This window comes from Panicum virgatum, chromosome 7N (genome assembly GCF_016808335.1).
Source record: "Panicum virgatum strain AP13 chromosome 7N, P.virgatum_v5, whole genome shotgun sequence".
Lineage (NCBI taxonomy): Eukaryota > Viridiplantae > Streptophyta > Magnoliopsida > Poales > Poaceae > Panicum > Panicum virgatum.
Window position 1 is genome coordinate 32,993,986 of NC_053151.1, and position 21,424 is coordinate 33,015,409.

General features: G+C 50.4%; 1 protein-coding gene across 2 annotated transcripts; it reads left to right on the forward strand.

Moving 5' to 3' along the window:
• Window positions 1-14,259: 14,259 nt before the first annotated feature.
• On the forward strand, window positions 14,260-17,547 carry LOC120683789 (transcription factor MYB16-like). 2 transcript variants are annotated; one of them, XM_039965873.1, is made up of 3 exons: window positions 14,260-14,746; window positions 14,835-14,964; window positions 16,241-17,547. In XM_039965873.1, the coding sequence occupies exons 1-3, from the start codon at window positions 14,614-14,616 to the stop codon at window positions 17,109-17,111; spliced, it is 1,134 nt and encodes a 377-aa protein (XP_039821807.1). In that variant the 5' UTR covers window positions 14,260-14,613; the 3' UTR covers window positions 17,112-17,547. The 2 variants fall into 2 exon arrangements, with proteins under 2 accessions (XP_039821807.1, XP_039821806.1); XM_039965872.1 differs by having other exon boundaries at window positions 14,260-14,964.
• Window positions 17,548-21,424: the final 3,877 nt, after the last annotated feature.

The window sequence follows — 21,424 nt, forward strand, 5'->3', positions numbered from 1 at the left end:
TTCAAGACCCTTCCAATGATCATCTCCCGGGTTTGAAACAAACCGGCTCAGTTTGCTTACAGCAAACGAGATATCAGGTCTTGTAGCGCTCGCTAAATACATTAATGAACCAATGATCTGAGAATATCTCAGCTGATCTCGCATTATCCTTTTGTTCTTTCTAAGAATTAAACTGGCATCATATGGTGTTGAGACAGGTTTATAGTCACTATAACCAAAGCGACTTAACACCTTCTCCACATAGTGAGACTGTGTAAGAATCACCCCACCATTGATCTCTTTTACCAGCTTTATATTAAGGATAACATCAGCTTCTCCCAGATCCTTCATCTCAAAATTTTGAGATAAAAACTCTTTGACTTCCTTAATCACATTAAGGCTAGTGCCAAAGATCAGTATGTCATCCACATACAAGCACAAAATCACTCCTTCAGCCCCACCATAGCGATAGTACACACATCTGTCAGCTTCGTTCACAACAAAGCCGGCAGAGGTCAAAGTTCTATCAAACTTTTCATGCCACTGCTTAGGCGCTTGCTTGAGACCATATAAAGATTTTAACAACTTACAAACCATTCCTTCTTGACCCTTTGATACAAACCCATCCGGCTGATCCATATAGATCTCCTCTTCTAACTCTCCATTGAGGAAAGCCGTCTTAACGTCCATCTGATGAACGAGAAGACCATAAGAGGCTGCCAAGGAAAGTAACACTCGAATTGTGGTCAATCGGGCAACTGGTGAATAAGTGTCAAAGAAATCTTCTCCTTCTTTTTGTGTATAACCCTTGGCCACAAGCCTAGCCTTGTACTTTTCAATAGTACCATCTGGCCTAAGCTTTTTCTTGAACACCCACTTGCATCCAACCGGTTTACATCCATAAGGACGTTCAACGACCTCCCAGGTTCCATTAGACATAATAGAATCCATCTCACTCCTTACTGCTTCCTTCCAATAGTCAGCATCAGGAGATGAATATGCCTCTTCAATGGTTCTGGGTGTATCATCTATGAGGTATACAATGAAATCATCACCAAAAGACTTTACAGTCCTTTGTCTCTTGCTCTTTCTCGGAGCATCATTGTTATCCTCCTCAGAATTTTCTACAAGTGTATGTTCATTGTGTTCTATCGGCTCAGCAGAGCCATCATCCTTGATGAACTCTTGCCTAGATGAACTTGTTTCATCTCTCATGGGAAAAATGTTTTAAAAAAAATGTAGCATCTCTGGACTCCATTATAGTACCAACATGCATGTCAGGTACTCCAGATTTCACTATTAAAAATCTATATCCAACGCTGTGAATAGCATAACCTAGAAAGATACAATCCACAGTTTTAGGTCCAAGCTTACGTTTCTTGGTTATTGGCACACTCACTTTTGCCAAACAACCCCATGTACGTAAGTATGACAGTGTTGGCCTTTTCTTCTCCCATTCCTCGAAAGGAGTTATCTCTTTATTCTTTGTAGGAACACGGTTTAGGACATGACATGCAGTCAATATAGCCTCACCCCACCATTCCTTGGAAAGTCCCGCTGTATCTAATATGGCGTTAACCAAATCCGTTAGAGTGCGGTTCTTTCTTTCGGCAACCCCATTTGACTGAGGTGAATAGGGAGGCGTCCTCTCATGAATAATACCATGTTCCTCGCAAAATAAAGTGAATAAATTTGAGAAATACTCGCCACCACGATCTGACCTAACTCTTTTGATCTTTCTCTCAAGTTGGTTTTCTACTTCAGCTTTATAGATTTTAAAGTAGTGTAAAGCTTCATCTTTTGACTTCAACAAATAGATGAAACAAAATCTAGTACTATCATCAATCAAAGTCATGAAGTATTTTTTTACCACCTTTTTGTCAACACTCCATTCATTTCGCACAAATCGGAATGAATTAATTCTAAGGGTGCCAAGCTCCTTGCCTCCGCGGTCTTATGAGGCTTACGAGTTTGTTTTGATTCAACACATACATGACACTTAGAATTTTTGACAAAAGTGAACTTTGGAATTAAGCTCAAATTAGCTAAGCGCATCATACAACCAAAATTAACGTGACAAAGCCTCGAATGCCAAACATTTGTTTCATCAACGTTAATAACATTGTATGCAATTTTATTACAAACATCTGACAAAGAAAGACGGAACAAACCTCCGCTTTCATAACCTTTTCCAACAAAAGTACCGAACTTAGACAAGATACATTTATTGGACTCAAAGACTAATTTGAAACCATCTCTACACAGTAGAGAGCCGCTGACTAAATTCTTCTTGATGGTGGGGACATGCTGCACGTTCTTCAGCTGCACGGTCTTCCCCGAAGTAAACTTCAGATTTACCGTACCAACACCAAGAACACGCGCATGTGATCCGTTCCCCATCAGTAAGGAGGAAGTCCCGCCGGTCTGGTAAGAAGAGAACAAAGAAGCATCAGCACAAACATGAATATTAGCACCAGTATCAACCCACCACTCGGGTGAACCAAAGACTGAAAGAACAGTAGGTAATAAATTACCGTACCCCGAAGTTCCTCCAGGCTCGCTAATAACCATGTTGGCGGAGTTGTTGCCTTTGCGGTTCGGACACTTTGCAGCAAAGTGATCCGTACTAGCGCACACATAGCAAGCTCCCGTCTTCTTCTTCTTCTTAAAAGTGGTTGTCTTCTTAGTCTTTGGTTGGTTCTGCGGTGGCTTTTTCTTGTTCTTGTTGGAGTTGTTCTTCTGAACAAGATTGACACTTGAAGCACCAACAACTCCTTTCCCACGTATGTCCTTTGCTCTCGCCTTCTCCTCAACATCAAGAGTCCCTATGAGTCCATCTATTGTGAACTCCTGTCTCTTATGTTTTAGAGAAGTAGCAAAGTCCCTCCAAGAAGGTGGCAGCTTAGAGATTATACCTCCAGCCACAAACTTATTGGGTAACACACATGGGGACTCTTTGCTGCAATTTTTGAGATCTTTTGCCAGAGTATGTATTTCATGAGCCTGTTCCACTACAGAACGATCTTCGACCATCCTGTACTCAAGGAACTGCTCCATGATATACAACTCACTCCCGGCGTCAGATACTCCATATTGAGCCTCAAGAGCATCCCACAAAGCTTTGCCAGTTGGCAGCCGGATATAAGAATCCACCAGGTTATCACCGAGAACACTAATGATCAAGCCTCGAAAGAGGATATCAGCCTCATCGAACGCACTCCCTTCCTCTGGAGAGAATTGTTCAGGCTTACCCTCTTTCACATGGATCACTCTCGATAGTGTTAACCACAGTATAAGCCGCTCTTGCCAACGTTTGTAATTTGAACCATCAAAAGGTGATGGTTTGATTGATGCAGCAAAGCTAGATACCGAAAGCCTATTAACACAATCAGGTTTTTGGATTGTTAGAAATCTAGGCAATTTTCGGTATATTTTAATTCCAAAATTAGATGTATAAACTAGCAATATTTCTATGACTTTAAGGAGTAAAAGAAAACATGTGAACATGTTTATACTTATCACACATATAAGCATAAACAATATAAATAACCAAAGTTTTAGGGAGTACCCTAAAGCGGGGCCGTTGCCGGAGGCATTGGCTGCGCTGTTACCAACTGGAGTAGACATCTACTCGGTTGGCCTCATCGAAGTAGTCGAACTAAATCGGTGCAGGAAGATGTTCGCAGTGCAGTCCCACGAACGGTCACCAAGATGTAGTCGACGTAGTCGTTCGGCCACCAGAATGTAGTCGACGTAGTTGTTCGGCTCGTCCACCAGGAAGTAGTCGTACAATCGGGCAAAGCCTTAGTATTTTTGAGCAGTCACGCTAAAGCGTTACCCAAAAACCTGATTGCCCGCCTATCCCGTGCAGGATCTCAAGGCGAGCAAGGTTTCGGAGGCCTGCTCACGCTAATTCTGTGCGCGCAGAGATTAGCGTTGGGGAACTCAGTTGTTGCAACTGGAGAGGGAGAAGAGAGGAGCCGAGTTGCCTCAGTGCTCTGGTGCAGGATGGATGAGGGGCATGGCACTCCTTATATAGTGACTCAGGTGCTCAGGTTCGTTGAACCTGGACACCATCAGAGTCATTTAGGTGATGCGATTATGGCCATTAATTACAGATTTAATTGCACGTTTAATCGCACGATTAATTGCTGTCAACGGCAAAATAGCCATCACACCGCGCCGCGCCTCGGCCACGGCCACGGCCACGGCCCCGGCCCGGCCCGGCCCGGCCCGGCGAGCGAGCGCGCGCGCGCGTGTGGTTCACCGTCCTCCTCTTACCGGCTTCACAAGTGGTGTACAAGAAGTCCACCTTTTAAGTCGGTTGAGATCCTCCTCAATTCCCGGTACGGAATTAAACATTGATTCCCTAGCATTAATAGTGGGCTTTAAATTATTTTATTGCTTTAGAATAAATGGGCCAAGCCCATTACTCCAACATAAGGTACGTAGCCAAGCCAATCAAGATCAAAATAGTGTAAAGAGGAAATTCCCTTTTAAAATGCAGACAAGTGTAAAGAGGAAGTGATGGGAAACATTTTTTTTTCCCATCTTCTCACAAACGGCTCCGCCGAAAGCGCTGAACCGCACCATAGAACCAGGAAAGAACCGGGAAAGATAAGGACCCTAGTCTATAGAAAAGGTCTCCCAGGACCACGTTTTTTGCCCAATAACCATCACAGATCGCGCAGGCGCATTCAAAGGGCTGCTTGTTTTTCCCCCTCCTGCGCCGCATGCCCGCATGTTCCTTGGCGTGTTGGATGTAGCATCCATGCACACACGTGCGCGTACACCTCAGTCATACCACACCGATCCAACGTGAATTCCCGCTTTCCGCAAGAGAAAACACCTTGCGCCGTCTACGGAGAGCACACGGCAGAGTACAAGATTCCTTCGCCTCGCGGTGTCGCCGATCCGCGGTCCATCCCAGCCGCTGTTTAGTTGAAACAAAAAAAAAATCGAAAGAATTTTACTAATTTGAAGTACTAAAAGAAGTCTATTTACAAAACTTTTTTCACAGATGGGTTGTAAATCGCGAGACGAATCTAATGATGCTAATTAATCTATGATTAATTCATAATTAGCGGATGGTTACGGTAGCACTTTCGTTTTTATTTGGTAATTAGTGTCCAATTTTGGACTAATTATGCTCAAAAGATTCATCTCATCATTTACAGCTAAACTGTGTAATTGGTTATTTTTTAAATTATATTTAATACTCCATGCATGTGTTCAAAAATTTAATATAACGGGAAATCTTGAAAATTTTTGGGAACTAAACAGGGCCTAAATCATCCGTGTCCATCCTGATTGATCTTTCCTTTCTGCTGAGGAGGTGGACGTACGTACAGCCGCCCGAGTCTTGGCCCCGTTGGCAGGGCCCACCGCGCCATTTTCCTTTCGGAACAAGCTGAATGGCGCGTGCAGGCAGGAAGAGGAAGGCAAAGGCCGCATTGATTCCGGGCCATGCTATACTGGACCGGCCGACTCCATAGTCCATACGTGGCTGATTAAATGGCCGTGGCCGTTTCGACCCGCGTTGCTTTCGGCTCCTAGGCGATTCCGGAAGAACCCCCCCTACCGCCCCGTCCGAGAAAGCGTCGCCGTCGCCCGTAGCCGCCCGGTGAGCAGTCGGGTGGCGAGGCCACATCGGCTTTGCCCAAACGGTGCCAAGGCGATGGGGACGGCCGGGTCGCTAGCTGGACACGGGCGGGCTCCCGTTTCCCGTTGCAGACCAGGCACCAGGGGCTAGCTCCTGCTGAATGCTGATGGCGCGTACGTGTACATCTACTCCAGGAGGCAAACTGATCCGCTTTTATGTTTCGCCCGCCGGCCGCCGCCGCTTGCGCACCTGCATCCATGCCCTAATCAAGCACCAGCTCGGCCGTCGATTCGGCCGCCGGGCCGCGGGGTGTCCGCGCGTCGCAGGCCGTCAGATCGAGCATCGACGGCTGCCCCGGACGGACGGTAGTGCTAGTACAGCGCGCGCACATGCGGCTGCCTGCTGCCGGCCGCGCCCATGTCTGGAACTGGAACTGGAATGGCCGCCGTGTGATCGCCGAGCTGGTCTACGCCGAGGGCGAGGACGAGGAGTGCCCGCAGACCTCACGCAAGGTCCGGCCCGGGGGGGGGGGGGGGTCTACGCCGTGATGTGACACTTGCGTGCAAGGCCACGAGGATAATGGAGGCGCGTAGCCTGGCGTAGGCAGATAGGGTCCGGAATCCGGATACGCTAGCTACCGGAGAGTGGGTGATGAGGGGGGCATATTCGTGCAAAACTTCGGAAGCGAGCGAGCGAGCGAGGCCTGATCGAATCGCAGGCTTCGTTCATCGGGGAGGTGAGATCAGGCGAGGTAACCGTAATTCTTCCGAGAGGGACGAGGGGGAGAGGAGAGGCGCGCGCATCACATGCGCCGCGAATGATTCCGCCCCGGCCCCGTCCCCCGCGGCAAGCTAGCGGGTGGGTCCTCGCCGCCCCGGGGCACGGCAGATGGCCGTGGCCGTGGCTGCGGCCCGTGGGAGCAGCGGAATAAGGCTGCCCGCAGCGGCATACGGGAGGGCTCCCTCCAGTAGCTTTTACTGGGTGGAAGAGCTGCAGCGGCACCCGGTACAGCTCCCTCTACCGTTGTGTGCTCGCCAAATCTAGCGGTGTACCGGGCATCCGCTAGCTGCAGACATGGCGCGGGCCCGCACTGCAGCCTGCCTCGGCCGCCCGCTCGCCACCGCCCGCCTTGGCCGCCGCCGGCCTTGCACGCCGCGCCCCCTCCTCCGACCACCCTCCGCCCGAACCAAGCCCCCACCTGAACCAAGCCCTCAAACTGCACCCCCCCCTCGGCCCCTGGTCCTCACCGGCCCAACCGCCGCCGCCCAGCTCGCCGAAACGCCGCCGGACCTCGGAGCCGAGCAGAGCCGTCGTGGTTCGTCGATTCCGACCTCCTCGGGCTTCCCTCCCTCGATTCCTCCCGCAAGAAGCTACGTCGGCCCCTCCTCCACCTTGGCGCCCGGTCACCCGAGCGATTCCCGGTCGGAATCGGCTCCTCCACCGCCGGCCGCCATTACTGATCTGCTCGAAGCTCCGCCCCGCACATCGATCCCCTCCTTCCGGTCTTCCTCCGCCCGATTGGAGCCGTCAGTGAGCTTCCTTGCGTTGTCCTCTTCCTCGCCGGCCACTTCCCCCTCCCCTTCCGGCGCCGGCGTAGCCGGAACGTCGCTACATCCGCCACGCCGGCCCTATGCGTCGTCGAGGGCCGCCGCACCGTCCCTGCGCGGCCCAACGTTGCCCCCGCTGCCACGCCCCGCCGTCGCGCCGCCGGCCGGCCCTGTTGCCGGCGGGAGCCGTGCGCCACCGTACGCCATGTTCCTCCACCCAACGTTGCCCCGCCGCCGCGCCGCCCTGCTCCTCCGCCGCTGGCTGCCCCTGCTCGGCTCGCGACCTGAAGCGTCCCCTCATAGGAGAAGACTTAAAAGTGATACAATAGCAGCCCCGAGAGGCTGATAACACTTTTATTACATCAGATGGTACATCACCGTACAACTCTACGCGGAAGTGGGCAGTGAAGCGCCACTATCACGAGGATAACAACTAACACCCACACAAACGATATTAACTACGAAGAGGGGGTCATCAGAGTCTTGCGCCATATGGAACTTCCTGCGGGTGACCCTATCCATAGGCAAGATTGGGTGCAGGACGGACTCCTACTCAACGTCTTCGGGAACAAAGTCGGGATCTTCCTCTGTAAAAAATAAGAATGGGGTGAGTACAAATGTACTCAGCAAGTCCAACCACACCCACGGAGGGGTATAAACAGAATATAATGCACATAATAAATCAAGGATAAGGTTAGGGTTTAATTTACGGAAAGCTATTTTTTATGCAGAGGTTTATTTGAAAGAAAGAGGTTTTCAAAGCCATTATCTTGCACTGAGTAGCATGTAGGGCTGATCCACGCAGGATCCCAGTTTTAAGTTATTACCGGACTCCTCATCCGCCGTAGCACACTGCACAGCCACCGGACACTTTTCCAAAACAACTCACGCCAACACATCCAATCCCAGAAGAAACACTAGTTATGTGACCACACCGTAACTCGCCCAGTACTGTGGGCACGGCTATTCGAATAGATTTTAACTCTGCAGAGGTGTGCAACTTTACCGACAAGCGGGGTACCGCAACTCGATCACCTTAGTGTCGACGCAGATCCCAACAAAGCCATTACACACCTTAGCTAGACCTGACTAGCCATCACGGGATCCACCAAGGGGTCATTGACCTATCACAAAGGTTTTAACCGGGGCATAAGTCACACAGAGCTAATCCCTTCTCCTTGATCACCCGTTGCTCTCAGCTCTCCCGATGGCTATCAGACTAACTAGTGGGGTTTATGCTAAGTCGTTGCCCATACAACAGTCGAGTGGTTTGCACTATAGTGGAGTTAGGTGAGATGACACACCAACTCGGTCCTTAATTGTGACAAGATGGATATCTTCCTTTCTTGCTCAACCACACAGGGACGAGCACACAATTTGGCAATTCACACAGAAGTGTCATCCATCCTGTCTAAACTTATCTTTCGAAAATTCTAAGTTTTTCCTTCCCACACACACTCACGCATTTTCTTTATAAAACAAGTTGTACCGTGTATAAGGTCCTAAGCGTTCTAGCAGCGATTAACGTCCAAACAAATCACATTCAGACATTAATCTAGGTGGTCAAGGAATGGTTATAACAAATCAAGGGGTGGCTATCCAACCATGTTTTCAGCAGGCAAAACATATGCAATTTTATAAAACAGGCCAATAGGTTGTGTTTATAAAAACTAGGACAAAATATGCATCAAAGGGCCGGATTGAACTTGTTGTTCTCAAATCCTTCCGGTAAGTCCTTATCGGTGTACTGTCCTTCGGGATCGGGGTCGCGGAACTGGTCCTCGTTCACTTGCTGCTCGTGGACGGGCTCTCCCTCGTCCACACCGTGATCTACGATGTATACAAACAAACACACAATAAAGAAAAAGAAATAGAGGTTTTATCGTTGAGCTCGAATCAGAGAAAATTAAGATATGGAGATAGGAATAATATTTTTGGGTGGTTTTCTAATGGCACGGCCGAAATAATATTGGGAATGGCGTGGTCGAGTTTCGGAATATTTGGAGGATTTTCGGTGCATGAAATGATAGGTTAAGGATGTGTTTAGGGGTTAAATAAGGAGTACCTGTTCGTAATTATTTCTGAGGAGATAGGGGCTTGATTGGTATTTTAGAAAATACCCAGGTTATTATGAAAAAGGTCAGGGGTTTATTTAGAAATATGTTTATATGGGGGAAGGATTTATTTTGGAATATAATAAAGAAGAGGGTTTATTTTGCAAAAGTATTATAGAGGTGGGAGGTTTCTTAACAGAATAGAGAAAAGGCAGGGGGTTTTGTGCAAAAGCGCATGTCTTCTTCCTCCCCTTTCCCGTGGAACAGGGGAGGGGGCAGCGCTTGGCGGCGGCCTGGGGCTCGACAGCGCTTCGGGAGGAGGGGAAAAGGAAGAGGGTGGCACGGGGAGTGGATTACCGGCCGCGGCTCGAGCGGAGGTGGCTCGTGGGGGCTTGGCCACGGCGGCGGGCGGCGGCGGTCGACGGTGACCGTAGCGGCGCCACTGCGGAACTTAGCGGCGGCCCGGAGCTGGGGGAAAAGGGGAAGGGAGGCAAGGGGGTCATATCCCCTACCTTGGCTCGGGATGGGGCGCAGCGAGGAGGGGGCTCCGCGGTGGCTGACATCCTGGAGGCGGCGGCAATGGCGGTGGCGGTGCTAGGGGGCTGGAGAGGGAGCTAGGAGCGGCGGTGGAGGCCGTGGGGGAGATGAGCTGCGCGGGGAGCCTATTTATAGGCGGAGTAAGGCGGTGGGGGAGCACAACGGCCGGCCGGTGAGCTCGAGGTCGAGCTTTAATGGCGGCGGGTCCGGTGGTGGCGCTGTGCTGCGCGGGCGTCGAGGCGAGCAGGGGAGGCGGTGGCGCGTAGCGGGGAGGACGGTAGCTGGGAAGGTGCTCGGCGCAGGGGAGGTCGATGCGCGGCGGCCGTGCGAGCTCTGCTCGCAGCGTGCGCGAGCACCGAGGCGGCGGCGCTGTGCCGTGCGGCGCGGCGAGTGGTGTAACGGGTGAGCAGGGGCGGCGCTGTTGCTTGGCGACGGACGGCGCGGCGAGTGCACGTGGGAGCAGGGGCCTGGCGAGCGTGGGCAGGGGGCGGCCGGCGTCGAGCATCGAGCGGCACGGCGGGTGGCTCGGCCGCGTGGTGCACGCGCGGGGGCGCGCGCGTGGGCAGCAGGTGCGTGGGGTCGGCCGAGGCGAGGCAGTGGCCGGTGGGCGGCGCGCGTCGCGCGTGCCGGAGCGCGGCAGAGGAGAGGAAGAAAGGAGAGAGGGAGAGGGAAAAAGGAAAAAGGAAAAAGAAAAGAAAAGAAAAGGGGAGGGAAAAAGAAAAGGAAAAAGAGAGGGAGAGAAAGAGAGAGAGATCGCGCCGGTGCCGATCGCGGCGACGATCGCGACTGCACGCGCACGCGCGCTGGTCGGTCATGACGCGCGGGACAAGGGCGAACAGGGAGACGGGACAGCGATGGATTCGAATATCGAGACCGGTTTTTCGGGAGATTGGGCGATCGGGCGGAAAAATGATTTGAGCTCAACGATGATAATAATTTTGAAACATTTTAGCGCGTGAGCTATCTTGGTGAATTTTTTGGATGTTACACGACCCGGATGCAGCGGAGCCCGAGCAGCACAGCTCGCCGCCGCTGCCGCCGAGAAGGGGCGGGGGACGCGGAGGGAGCATGGAGCTAGAGGGGGCAGGGGAGAGAGAGAGGGAACGGCGAGGGAGCAGGGGATCGGAGAGATGGAAAGAGAGGATGGGAGAGGTGGGAGAGATAAGTGGGTCCCACTCATCATGGGCTCTAGAAGGTATGGGTAGAATAGATTTGAGTAAGAAATGTAGATGACTAGGATATAGAGGATGAGATATAGAGTATGACGAGTGCGGGAGAAGTGGGAATAGAGAAGAGAATCTCGATGACTAGAAAAAATATTCTTTTCAGAGGAGAAAAATAGAGGTCCACCGGTGTGGACAGCCTAAATGGCAAAAGCCATCCGGCGTACGGCCGCCAGCGCCGGACCTCTCGCAGTGGCAGGTCGGCGGAATTTTACAGGGTGTTCAGTGCCCGGTACAGCATCAGCACTCTCTGCTGCTGCGGTTCTCTCTTTTGCTACGGCGAAATGCTTTTGTGGTGAATCTGGGCTCTTAGCCGCTTAGGACAATTCGTCTCGCTAGCTTGATGGCGGTCGCGGTACGGTACAGTGTCCGAACCGCGCCATTGATTATGGTTACGGGCGGCGAAAGGCGAGAGAGAGAAGAGAGGTTAGCACCGACAGTTTCCATGGCGGGCAGAGTTTACTGGAAGTGTAAACCGGGTACCAACGGAGCACTGGCTGCTGGTGCTGCCAATTACTAAGAACGCACTGGTACGAGCCGGTCTCAGTACGCATGGGCTCGACGGAGCAAGCAAATTCATTGTAGCATACCACCAGGGGGCGATATGAAATGAGGCACTGTTTAGATCTTAAAACGCAAAATGCAAAATGTTTGTAAATCGTTTGTATGGTGTACTAAATATAATTGAAAAATAAATCGTATTATACAAATGGACTGTAAATCGCGAGACGAATCTAATAAGTATAATTAGGGCGTAATTAGATACTAAATTGCTACATTAATGCTACAGTAAATATGCTCTAGTAATGAATTAATTAGACTCATTAAATTCGTCTCATAGTTTACAGTTGAGATCTGTAATTAGTTTTGTGATTAGTCTACATTTAATACTTTAAATGTTAAAAATTCTCTTATAAAAATATAAGAATACAAAATGTAAAGTGATCTAAATACACCGTAAATATATGTGCGAAATCGGCCACGCCTGGGCCAGGCCGCCGTGCTGGCCGCACAGTTAAGGCACCCCGGAAACGGCAAGGGGGCACCCCGCATCGGCATGCAACCAGGAGCCGGAGGCGACACCGCGACGGATCTCGGAGCCGGCCAGCCGGGTACGGAACGGACGCCCACTTCTCTGCCTAAAAAAAAATCAAAATTCCAAAACTATCACATCGAAAAGAAATTTTATATGCATGAAATATTAAATGTAGATGAAATAAAAAATGAATTATATAGTTTATTTGTAAATTACGAGACGAATCTAATGAGTCTAATTAGACTATGATTAGACACTAGATTACTACAATAACTGTTACAGTACATACATGCTAATAATGTATTTTTTAGTCTTAATAAATTCTTCTCGTAGTTTACAGACGAGTTCTGTAATTAATTTTATAATTAATTTATATTTAAAATATGAAAAAATTCTATTTTAAAAACTTTAGAGCTGCATCTAATCGAGCCTCTGTCTCTCTCCGAGCGCGGCACCGAAATCAACGAGTGAAACAAGAGGGGTTTCCCCAAAGATGCCAGGGGATATGATAAAAAAAATGCCAGGGGATGGCAACCGAGTCAGAGCCCTGCCCCTGGGCTTGTTTGGTTCCGCAAAGGTCCTAACCCGCATGTTTTCCGAAAAAATAATTTCACATGTATGGTGTACTAAATGAAGTCTATTTACAAAATTTTTTTAGAGATGAGTGTAACTTTTCGCGACGAATCTAATGACAATAATTAATCGATGATTGGCTACAGTGATACTACAGTACCATCCTCAAATCGCGCGGTCAAAAGTCTCATTAGATTATTCAAGATCACTGACGCGGAGTTTTGAAGTTAGTTTTATAAATTATATTTATTTGACACCATAATTAGCGGTCAAAGTAATACGGGACAAAACCAAAAAGTCCCTGGTCTCAGTTTCACCCATCCCGCGAGCCGACCGGGCCTCGCACTCGCACACCCGCGTCGCGTTGCGCGACGGCAGCTGCCGCGGGCGCTGGCAGGACCAGCCAGCGTAAACTCGGCGTCCCGGGCGCCACGCGACGCTGCCGTTCCTCGCGAGTTGGCGCGGCTGTGGAGGCGAGAGCGTCGCGGCGGCCCCGGAGGGTGTGTGCGGCTCCTGATCATTGCGAGATCCGATCGGCGGAGCGCCGCCGCCGTCGCCGCCGCGCGCCAGGCCGCCGCGGTGCGCGCGTTCTGCGCGGCGGGATGGAAGAACGGGCGGCGCGTTTCTTCTTTCGGCCGTGCCAGCGCGCTCGGGCACGGGGCCGGATCATGACCGCCCCGTACGCGCCTTGATGAGGCGTACTGTGCGTCGCGTATGCCGATCAACGAAGGATCGAAGGGAGTTTCGCACCGTCGTCCGATACAGTGGCGCGCGCCGTGCGAGATTCCGCCTGCCTGCGAGCGGGGCGGCACGAGATTCGCCCGCCGCCGCATCCGTCTGGTCGCGCGACGGAGCGAGCAGTAGGGCCGCGGGCGTCGTGCCGGGTCGGTCGGCGGTGGGAACGCGACACGCCCGTGCGGCGTCAACCGCACGACGACGGCGCGGCGCGAGGCCAGCGCCGGACGGCCAGGGCGCGAGCGAGCCCGGGGATTCTGTGGACCATCAGAGGCCGGAGCCCGGAGGCCCCGCGGCACCCCCCCCCCCCCCCCCACCCCCCCCCCCCCCCCCCCTCCCCCGAGTGTTTAATGCTCGCCCTCTGATCGGGTGGATCGCGATTGGCGGCGACGGTTCCGCGCCGGGGATGTGGTGCGACGCGGGGCGAAATCCCGGCACTGCCCTCGCGCCGCCCCCCGGCACGCTGACATTCCGGGCCCCGCGCGCGCCGGGATCGCGGCGCCCGAAGAAGATAGAGTACCGCGCCGGCGCCCCGGCCCCAATACAGGCAAGCGCCACCGCCCGGCGCACGCCCCCCCCCCTCGGGGGGCGTTTCCTCTATTTGGCCGTGTTTGGTTAGAAACATAGAATTACTGTAGCACTTTTGACTAAAAATTTAGAGTAGTAAACGAAGTCTAATTGCAAAACCACCTCCACAACCCCCGTGTAAATCGCGAGACGAATCCAATGAAGCCTTTGACCGCTTGATTAGAGCATAGTTACTGTAGCATCACGGTAGCAAATTGTCAATTAATTACTGTCATTAGATTCGTCTCGAAAAGTTACACCCATCCCTGAAAAGGTTTTGCAAATAGACTTCGTTTCGTACTCCATGCATGCGAGATTCTCTTCTCAAAAAACGTGCGCGAAAAATTTACCGTGTATCCAAACACGGCCTTTATGCCGCGCACCGACCTCGACGCGCCCAGGCAAGGCCGCGCGGCGCAGCACCAACACGCCCCCCAGTTGATCAGTGTGCGTCGCTTTCTCGCTTGGGCTGGGCACCCTGCTCACTGGCGCACTGGCACTGCTGCTGCAGCAGCTGCGCTCGTAGTCACTCACAGTGCCCCGGCCTGCTGCTAAAAGGGGGAGGATCCCTCGCAGTCAATTGCCCTGATCCTGGGTGTGGGGTATTAAGGGGAAGGAGTGAGGAGCGAGGTTGGAGTTGAAGTGCCGTGTGAGTGACCGAGTGGGAGAGCAAGAAGATCAGCCGAGAGGAGTGGTGGTGGTGGTGCACAGTGCTCAAGAGTCAAGACTCGGCCGGTGCTCGGAGACGGGCGGGCGGGCGATGGGGCGATCGCCGTGCTGCGAGAAGGAGGGGCTGAAGAAGGGGCCGTGGACGCCGGAGGAGGACCGGAAGCTGCTCGCCTACATTGAGCAGCACGGCCACGGCTGCTGGCGCTCGCTGCCCGCCAAAGCCGGTGAGCTAGCTTCAATTTTGCAGCATTCTGCGACGGTGATCTTCGTCTCGCTCGTTACTGACGTGCATGCGAAAAATGGCCGTGGCAGGGCTGCAGCGGTGCGGCAAGAGCTGCCGGCTCCGGTGGACGAACTACCTCCGGCCGGACATCAAGCGGGGCAAGTTCAGCCTGCAGGAGGAGCAGACCATCATCCAGCTCCACGCGCTGCTCGGCAACAGGTGAGCGCTCCATCGATTTGCTTTGCTGGGGCCTGGGTGGGGGATCGCCCTGGTAGCACTCTGCACCCAGAATTTTGACTGGTAGGTACGTTATTAGCTCTGGCGCTAGCGGATCACCGGCTGGTCAAGAACACACTCGCAGCCGTGCCCGCACCGTAGTCTTGCCACATTTATGATTGGGAGATGCATGAGCGGGTACCTAGGCAGGAGCACCACGAGATGGGGAAACATTTCCAAGGCCCCGTTCACTTCCCAAAAAAATTTGCTACAGTAACCACCCCATTGAATTTTTAGATACATATATGGAGCATTAAATGTAGTTAAAAAAATAACTAATTATACAGTCTAACTGATTAGCACGAGATGAATCTTTTAAACCTAATTAATTTATAATTAGATATTATTTGTCAAATAACAACGAACTGTGTTACAATAACTTTTCATCCTAAAATTGCAAACTAAACGGGGCCCAAGTATTTTTCTCGGAGTTGTTCCGGTCACCGTACACATGTTCTTGCAGTGTTTTTTTTACACGAACACGCTACGACTGTGTTTAGTTCCGCGAAAAATTTCCAAAATTTTTCACTAACGCACATCACATCAAATTTTATGATACATGCATGGAATATTAAATGTAGTTAAAAATATAACTAATTGCACAATTTAGTTGTAAATGACGAGACGAATCTTTTGAGACTAATTACTTCATAGTTGGACAATAATTGTCAAATAAAATCAAAACATGCTAAAGCAACTTTTTCGCCAACTAAACACACCCTAGGTTTTTTTACACATGTTCTTGTAGTCGTACTTGTACAGGAGCAGGCATGGGAGCTTTTTTTACACATTGTTCATCTTTTGCCTGACGAACAGCTACCGCTGAGCTTGCGTGAGTTGATCCATCAATGCATAGGCATCAACTCGGGAAAAAGTGTGAGGAAAGCTGGACCATGGAGCCTCTGCCCCGAATTTTCCATTCTTTTTCTCCACATGATTCGGCATTCGAGCTTCACATTCAATGAGGAGCCCGGCCCCCCGTCGCTGTGGACCAAGGCAGCTAGCTCCTCGGTCCACTGTAGCCACCTGCTCCCCTGCCGTTTTGACTCACAGTTCCTGTCACTTTCTGCATCGTCTCTGTGCTCGGCCGGCCATGCGCCCCGTTAACCTTCGCCGCGCCTGCGCTTGTTCACGCTGGCTGCTGGTGCGGATTTCTCTCCGTGTTCATCGAGTGCTGATGAGGATCTCATGGCGCCCGCCGCCCGTTTTGTGCACGCAGGTGGTCGGCGATCGCGACGCACCTGCCGAAGCGCACCGACAACGAGATCAAGAACTACTGGAACACGCACCTCAAGAAGCGGCTGGCCAAGATGGGCATCGACCCGGTCACGCACAAGCCGCGCTCCGACGCGCTCGGCGCGGGCGGCGGCGCCGCGGGCGCGCAGCACGCCAGGGCCGCCGCGCACCTCAGCCACACGGCGCAGTGGGAGAGCGCGCGGCTCGAGGCCGAGGCGCGCCTGGCGCGCGAGGCCAGGCAGCGCGCGCTCGCCGCGTCCGCCTCCGTCTCGGCGCCGCGCGCGCCGCCGGGCCCCTCCGCCGCCGCGCACGGGCTCGAGTCGCCCACGTCCACGCTGAGCTTCTCCGAGAGCGCGGCGCTCGCCTCGGTACTGGAGGCGCACGGTGCGGCGGCGGCCGCCGCGCGCGCCGCCATGGAGCCCATGCAGGCGTACGAGGAGGCGTTCAAGGAGCATGTGCAGCAGCAGTGGGGCGATCACGTGGTGGTCCATGCCGCCGACGCTGCCTTCGCCGGGGCGGGGTTCACGGGGCTGCTTCTCCACGGCGCCTTGAACCAGCAGGACCTGAGGCCGGCCGCCGGCAGGCACGACGCGGACGCGGACGCCGGGCTGCAGGAGACGGAGGAGGAGAAGAACTACTGGGACAGCATACTGAACCTGGTAAACTCGTCGTCGGTGTCGCTGCCGACGTCAGTCGTGGTGCCCGCGCCCGAGGCGTACTCGTCGTCAGCGTCGTTGCAGACGTCAGTCGTTGTGTCCACGCCGGAGGCGTACTCATCGTCGGCGTCGTTGACAAGGTCATTCGAGGTGCCCGCGCCCAACCCGTACTCGCCGGCGCCGGCGCCGGAGTTCTGACTGGTGGGCCCTCAACATGTTCGCCTGCATCAAGCCGGGCGAATGACACAGTAAATAGCTAGCGAGGGATTTCGAAATAATAGTATTGAACTACTAATGTTGATTGTTAAATCGCGTTCTTGCGTTAATCTGACAGTAAACGTGTGGGCAAGATGGTTGTACCGAATTTAGAGTCTGCTACTCCTACTCGTTCTGTAGGTCAAGTTTCTCGTGACTGTAGAAGAGTGACCAGAGCGTCTCATATTTGCTCCGTAATTCGACAACCATCTTCATCAGCAATATAGTGGAGACATAGTCGAAATGGGAAGAACACCTTTTTTTTGTTGGCACTGTGTATACCTGAGGATCCAAGATGAACTGTTCAAGCTCGTATGTTGTATGCTATAGTACTGATTTTGTACAGTGTAGTATATTGGTCATGTTATTTTGGATTAAATTTCTTTTCCAAACCAATCCAGCTACTAAAAATCATGCAACTCACTTCACTCGTTTCGTCCGTCGATTTTTGCGGCTGACTGGTGGCCCCTCTCTCTATTGGTTGCTTCTCTTCTTCATCCATCCGTTGCTCTGCTCGCCTCATCCTTCCACCTTGCATTGCATCCTCCCAGTCTCTCACCCACGTCCCTATCTCTTCCGTGATATCACCTTGCATTGCATCCTCCCAGTCTCTCACCCATCTTCCAATTGATCCCTCTCACCCCCACCCTCACTCGGCTCTGCCTCTATGTACGTGTACCGCTCCAGCTCCCGCCATTAGCGGCAACAACCCTTCATGTACCTTGATCTTAGAATTAGTTTCTTTTCTTCCTTCTCTTCATCTTCCTCCTCTTCATCTTCCTCTCTCTCTCCCCCCCTCCTCTTCCTCTCTCTGTTGTGGGTGGGAAAAGAATTATAGTAACTGATATAGTGGAGAGAATGTGGGCTTTGGTTGTGGTGTGGACCCAAGAGATGGAGGAGACAACTAGGATGTTCGGCCCAAGATGTGCACCTCAAGTTGTATCGGTTTAACTAACAGCGTAAGAGATTTTAAGAATTAAAAAGGTTTATTGAGGGGAATTTGATCTTAGCACTTTTTGTTAACCATCTAAAATTAGGATTTGAAGCGTTACAATAGGCATATGGTACCTAGGCCTCGGGCTCCAACAAGCTATTTCAAGGGGAGAGCGACTGCAGCCTGGTATGTCTTTGAGCTAAAAGGAGCCTTTTTTAGATTTAAATACTTAGGGCATGTTTGTTTGATCTTCTGGCAGTTTTTCAACGTAAAGACATGACTAACTTACAACAGGCTGTAATTTAGTCCAGCCATATGGCCTTACCCTTTGATAGAAAGAGAACCAATTTTTTGATGCTATTTTTCCTTTGAATCAAGGTCGTGGCATCAGCTTCCCATGGAGGAGCCTGTGATCGAGGCTATGTTCCAGTCCTCCATCTATGTCGAGATGGGCGATGGGCGAAAGGCTTTATTCTGGACTGATCGCTAGTTGCAGGGCCAATCCTTGCTTAATATCACACCATTCCTCTGCAATGCAGTCCGCGCCCGAATCAAGGGACAAAGGACGGTGGCTCAAGCGCTGCAAAAGGGACCAATGGATCAAAGACATCTGCGGGGCGCTCACGGTGCAGGTACTCCTGGACTACCTACAAATTTGGGATCGGGCATGTCAGATCCAATTGTCAGAGAACCAACCGGACATGATATGCTGGAGATGGACGTCGGATAGAATCTTCTCCACCTCTTCAGCGTACATGGCTTTCTTCATTGGGCAGCACCCGATCGAAGGTGCAAAATTGCTCCGTAAAGCGCGTGCTCCGGCCAAGTGCAAGTTCTTCATCTGGCTTGTGCTCCATGACCGGTGCTGGACGGCAGCGCGACGGAAAAGGCATGGCTTGCAGGATGATGACACTTGTGTGCTGTGTGCCTAGATGCCAGAAATAATTGACCATCTTCTAACTATCTGCTCTTTCTCCCGAGAGGTTTGGTTCAAGGTGCTACGCAAGACTGGATGGGAGAGAGTCATGCCCAACACACATTCGTATAGCCTTGCCTTCTGGTGGACTGAGACACGAAAGCAGCTCTCCAAGGTTGACAGACGCGGCTTTGACTCCTTAGTTATCTTGGTATCTTGGTCACTTTGGAAGGAAAGAAATGATATAACTTTTGACCGTCGGGTTAGAACGGTAGATGACCTTGTCATGCGTGTATGTGATAAGATCGTAGCTTGGTCCCATGCAGGCTATAGACAGCTAGAGTCGGCTTTTGCAGCCTCGGGTGTGTTTTCAGGTCGCGCTATTGTTACTGAGTAATCGGGTATTGTGTTAAGGCCTGGTTCCAACCCTCCGGACCCAGCCTTTTGTAACTAACTCTTCTTCTTTCCTCTTAATAAAAACAGTGGCGGGGCTTCACAAGGGCCAAGGGGGGCCATGGCCCCCCCCGGATTTGCAAATTTTGCACTATATGAACAGTAATATTGACACTATTCATCACTGTAGCATAAGGGTGGCCCCCCTCATTTTTCCGATTTCTTCAATCAAGCTCCGCCAGTGAATAAAAAGCGTGCCTAGGCAGTAACTAACTCTTCTTCTTTCCTCTTAATGAAAAACGTGTCCAGATACGGTCGCGAAAAAAAACTAGCTCGTGCTCCCGTTCCAATGCACTTGCATGCGTGGAACACCGGAGAGAAAAAAACAAAAGCATGCATGGAAGAGGGAGAATTGAACAGAGGATGACATCAGTGCATGCATGCGCTTTTAAAATTTTAAAAAAATCATAATCTCATAATCCAGCATCCAAATCAAAATCTGATTGTGTCAGTGTTCATGTCAACAAAAGCTTCAAAGCTAGATCCCACATCAATATATTTTATTCTTGCTAAGAAAATGCTTTTCATTATGTTCTAATTTGCTTATGACTTTTAAAACAATTGCTCATAATTTTTTTTAAAATTGCTTCATTCACCTTATTTGAATTAAGTGGATATTAATATTTATTTATATTGTAAAGATAGATTGGATAGTGTGATCAGCGAAGAAGGCATGACAACTATGTTGCGGTTGGTGGATGTTTCATGCATATTCTAGACAGATCTCTTTGCCAAACCAATTGAACATTTTTTTGTGAAAAAAAACATTAACTTGTTTTGTTTAGCATTTTTGTCTACTACAAAAATAATTTGTCTCCTAAAAAATATTACCGGGATATATACAAAGTGAGATCATTCTTGCCTTTTTGATAACATTTTGATTTTAATATATGGATCAACAACTACGACTTTTAAATGTTGGCATTGCTACGAACTGAAGAGCAGCAGGATAGGTTCACGTGAGCGTTCCTATAGGATATAAATTACTACTATAAAATCAGCTGTTGCGGGGTTCGGAAAAAAAAATTGATGTATGAAAATGGACTGTCGAGGGTACAACAGCTCATCACTGTGGAGGCCGCGTTTGGTTAACACCACGAATTTTTTTCCACAAAAAGATGAATGCATACATGGAGTACTAAACGAAGTTTATTTGTGAAACTTTTTTATGGATGTGTGTAATTTTTCGAGACGAATCTAATGATGATAATTAATCTATGATTTGCTACAGTAATACTACAGTAATTATTCTCTAACCGTGCGGTCAAATGCCTCATTAGATTGATCTTTCGAATTTACTAGGAGTCCTGCAGGTGGCTTTGTAATTAGATTTTATTTAATACTATAAATTAGATTTTATTTAATACTATAAATTAGTGATCAAAGATAAAAAAAATTTTTGCAAAATTTTTTTCAATCCTAACCAAACACGGCCGTACTCTGGATTGGGCCAGCTGTTCCAACCAATAAAATTACAGCCGGCAAAGTAAGTCTTTACCTTTAGGCCTCCTCCAGAGGGCGACGATGTAGCCGGCCTTGGATGAGGCGGCGGGGGGAGAGAGTGTAAAATCAACTGCGCTATCTACTATTCTCTCGCTAGCTCCTGTCACACGAATCAGGTGTGTTTACTTTCCACCTCATAAACTCCGTGAATATAAAAAAAATCATCACATCAAATATTTTGATATATGTATGGAGTACTAAATGAAGTCTATTTATAAAACTTTTTACATAGATGGGTTGTAAATCGCGAGACGAATTTAATGAGTCTATTTAATCCATGATTTGCAACAGTGATGCTACAATAACCATCTGCTAATTATTAATTAATCATGAATTAATTAACACCATTAGATTCATCTCGTGATTTACAATCCATCTGTACAATAAATTTTGTAAATAAACTTCATTTAGTATTTCAAATTAGTAACATTCCAACTCAAAATTTTTTTG

Coding starts and splice junctions, on each gene's coding strand:
- LOC120683789 (XM_039965872.1), top strand. CDS start 14,614: ATGGGGCGATCGCCGTGCTGCGAGAAGGAGGGGCTGAAGAAGGGGCCG. Junction 14,965..16,240: donor CACGCGCTGCTCGGCAACAG/GTGAGCGCTCCA, acceptor TTGTGCACGCAG/GTGGTCGGCGATCGCGACGC.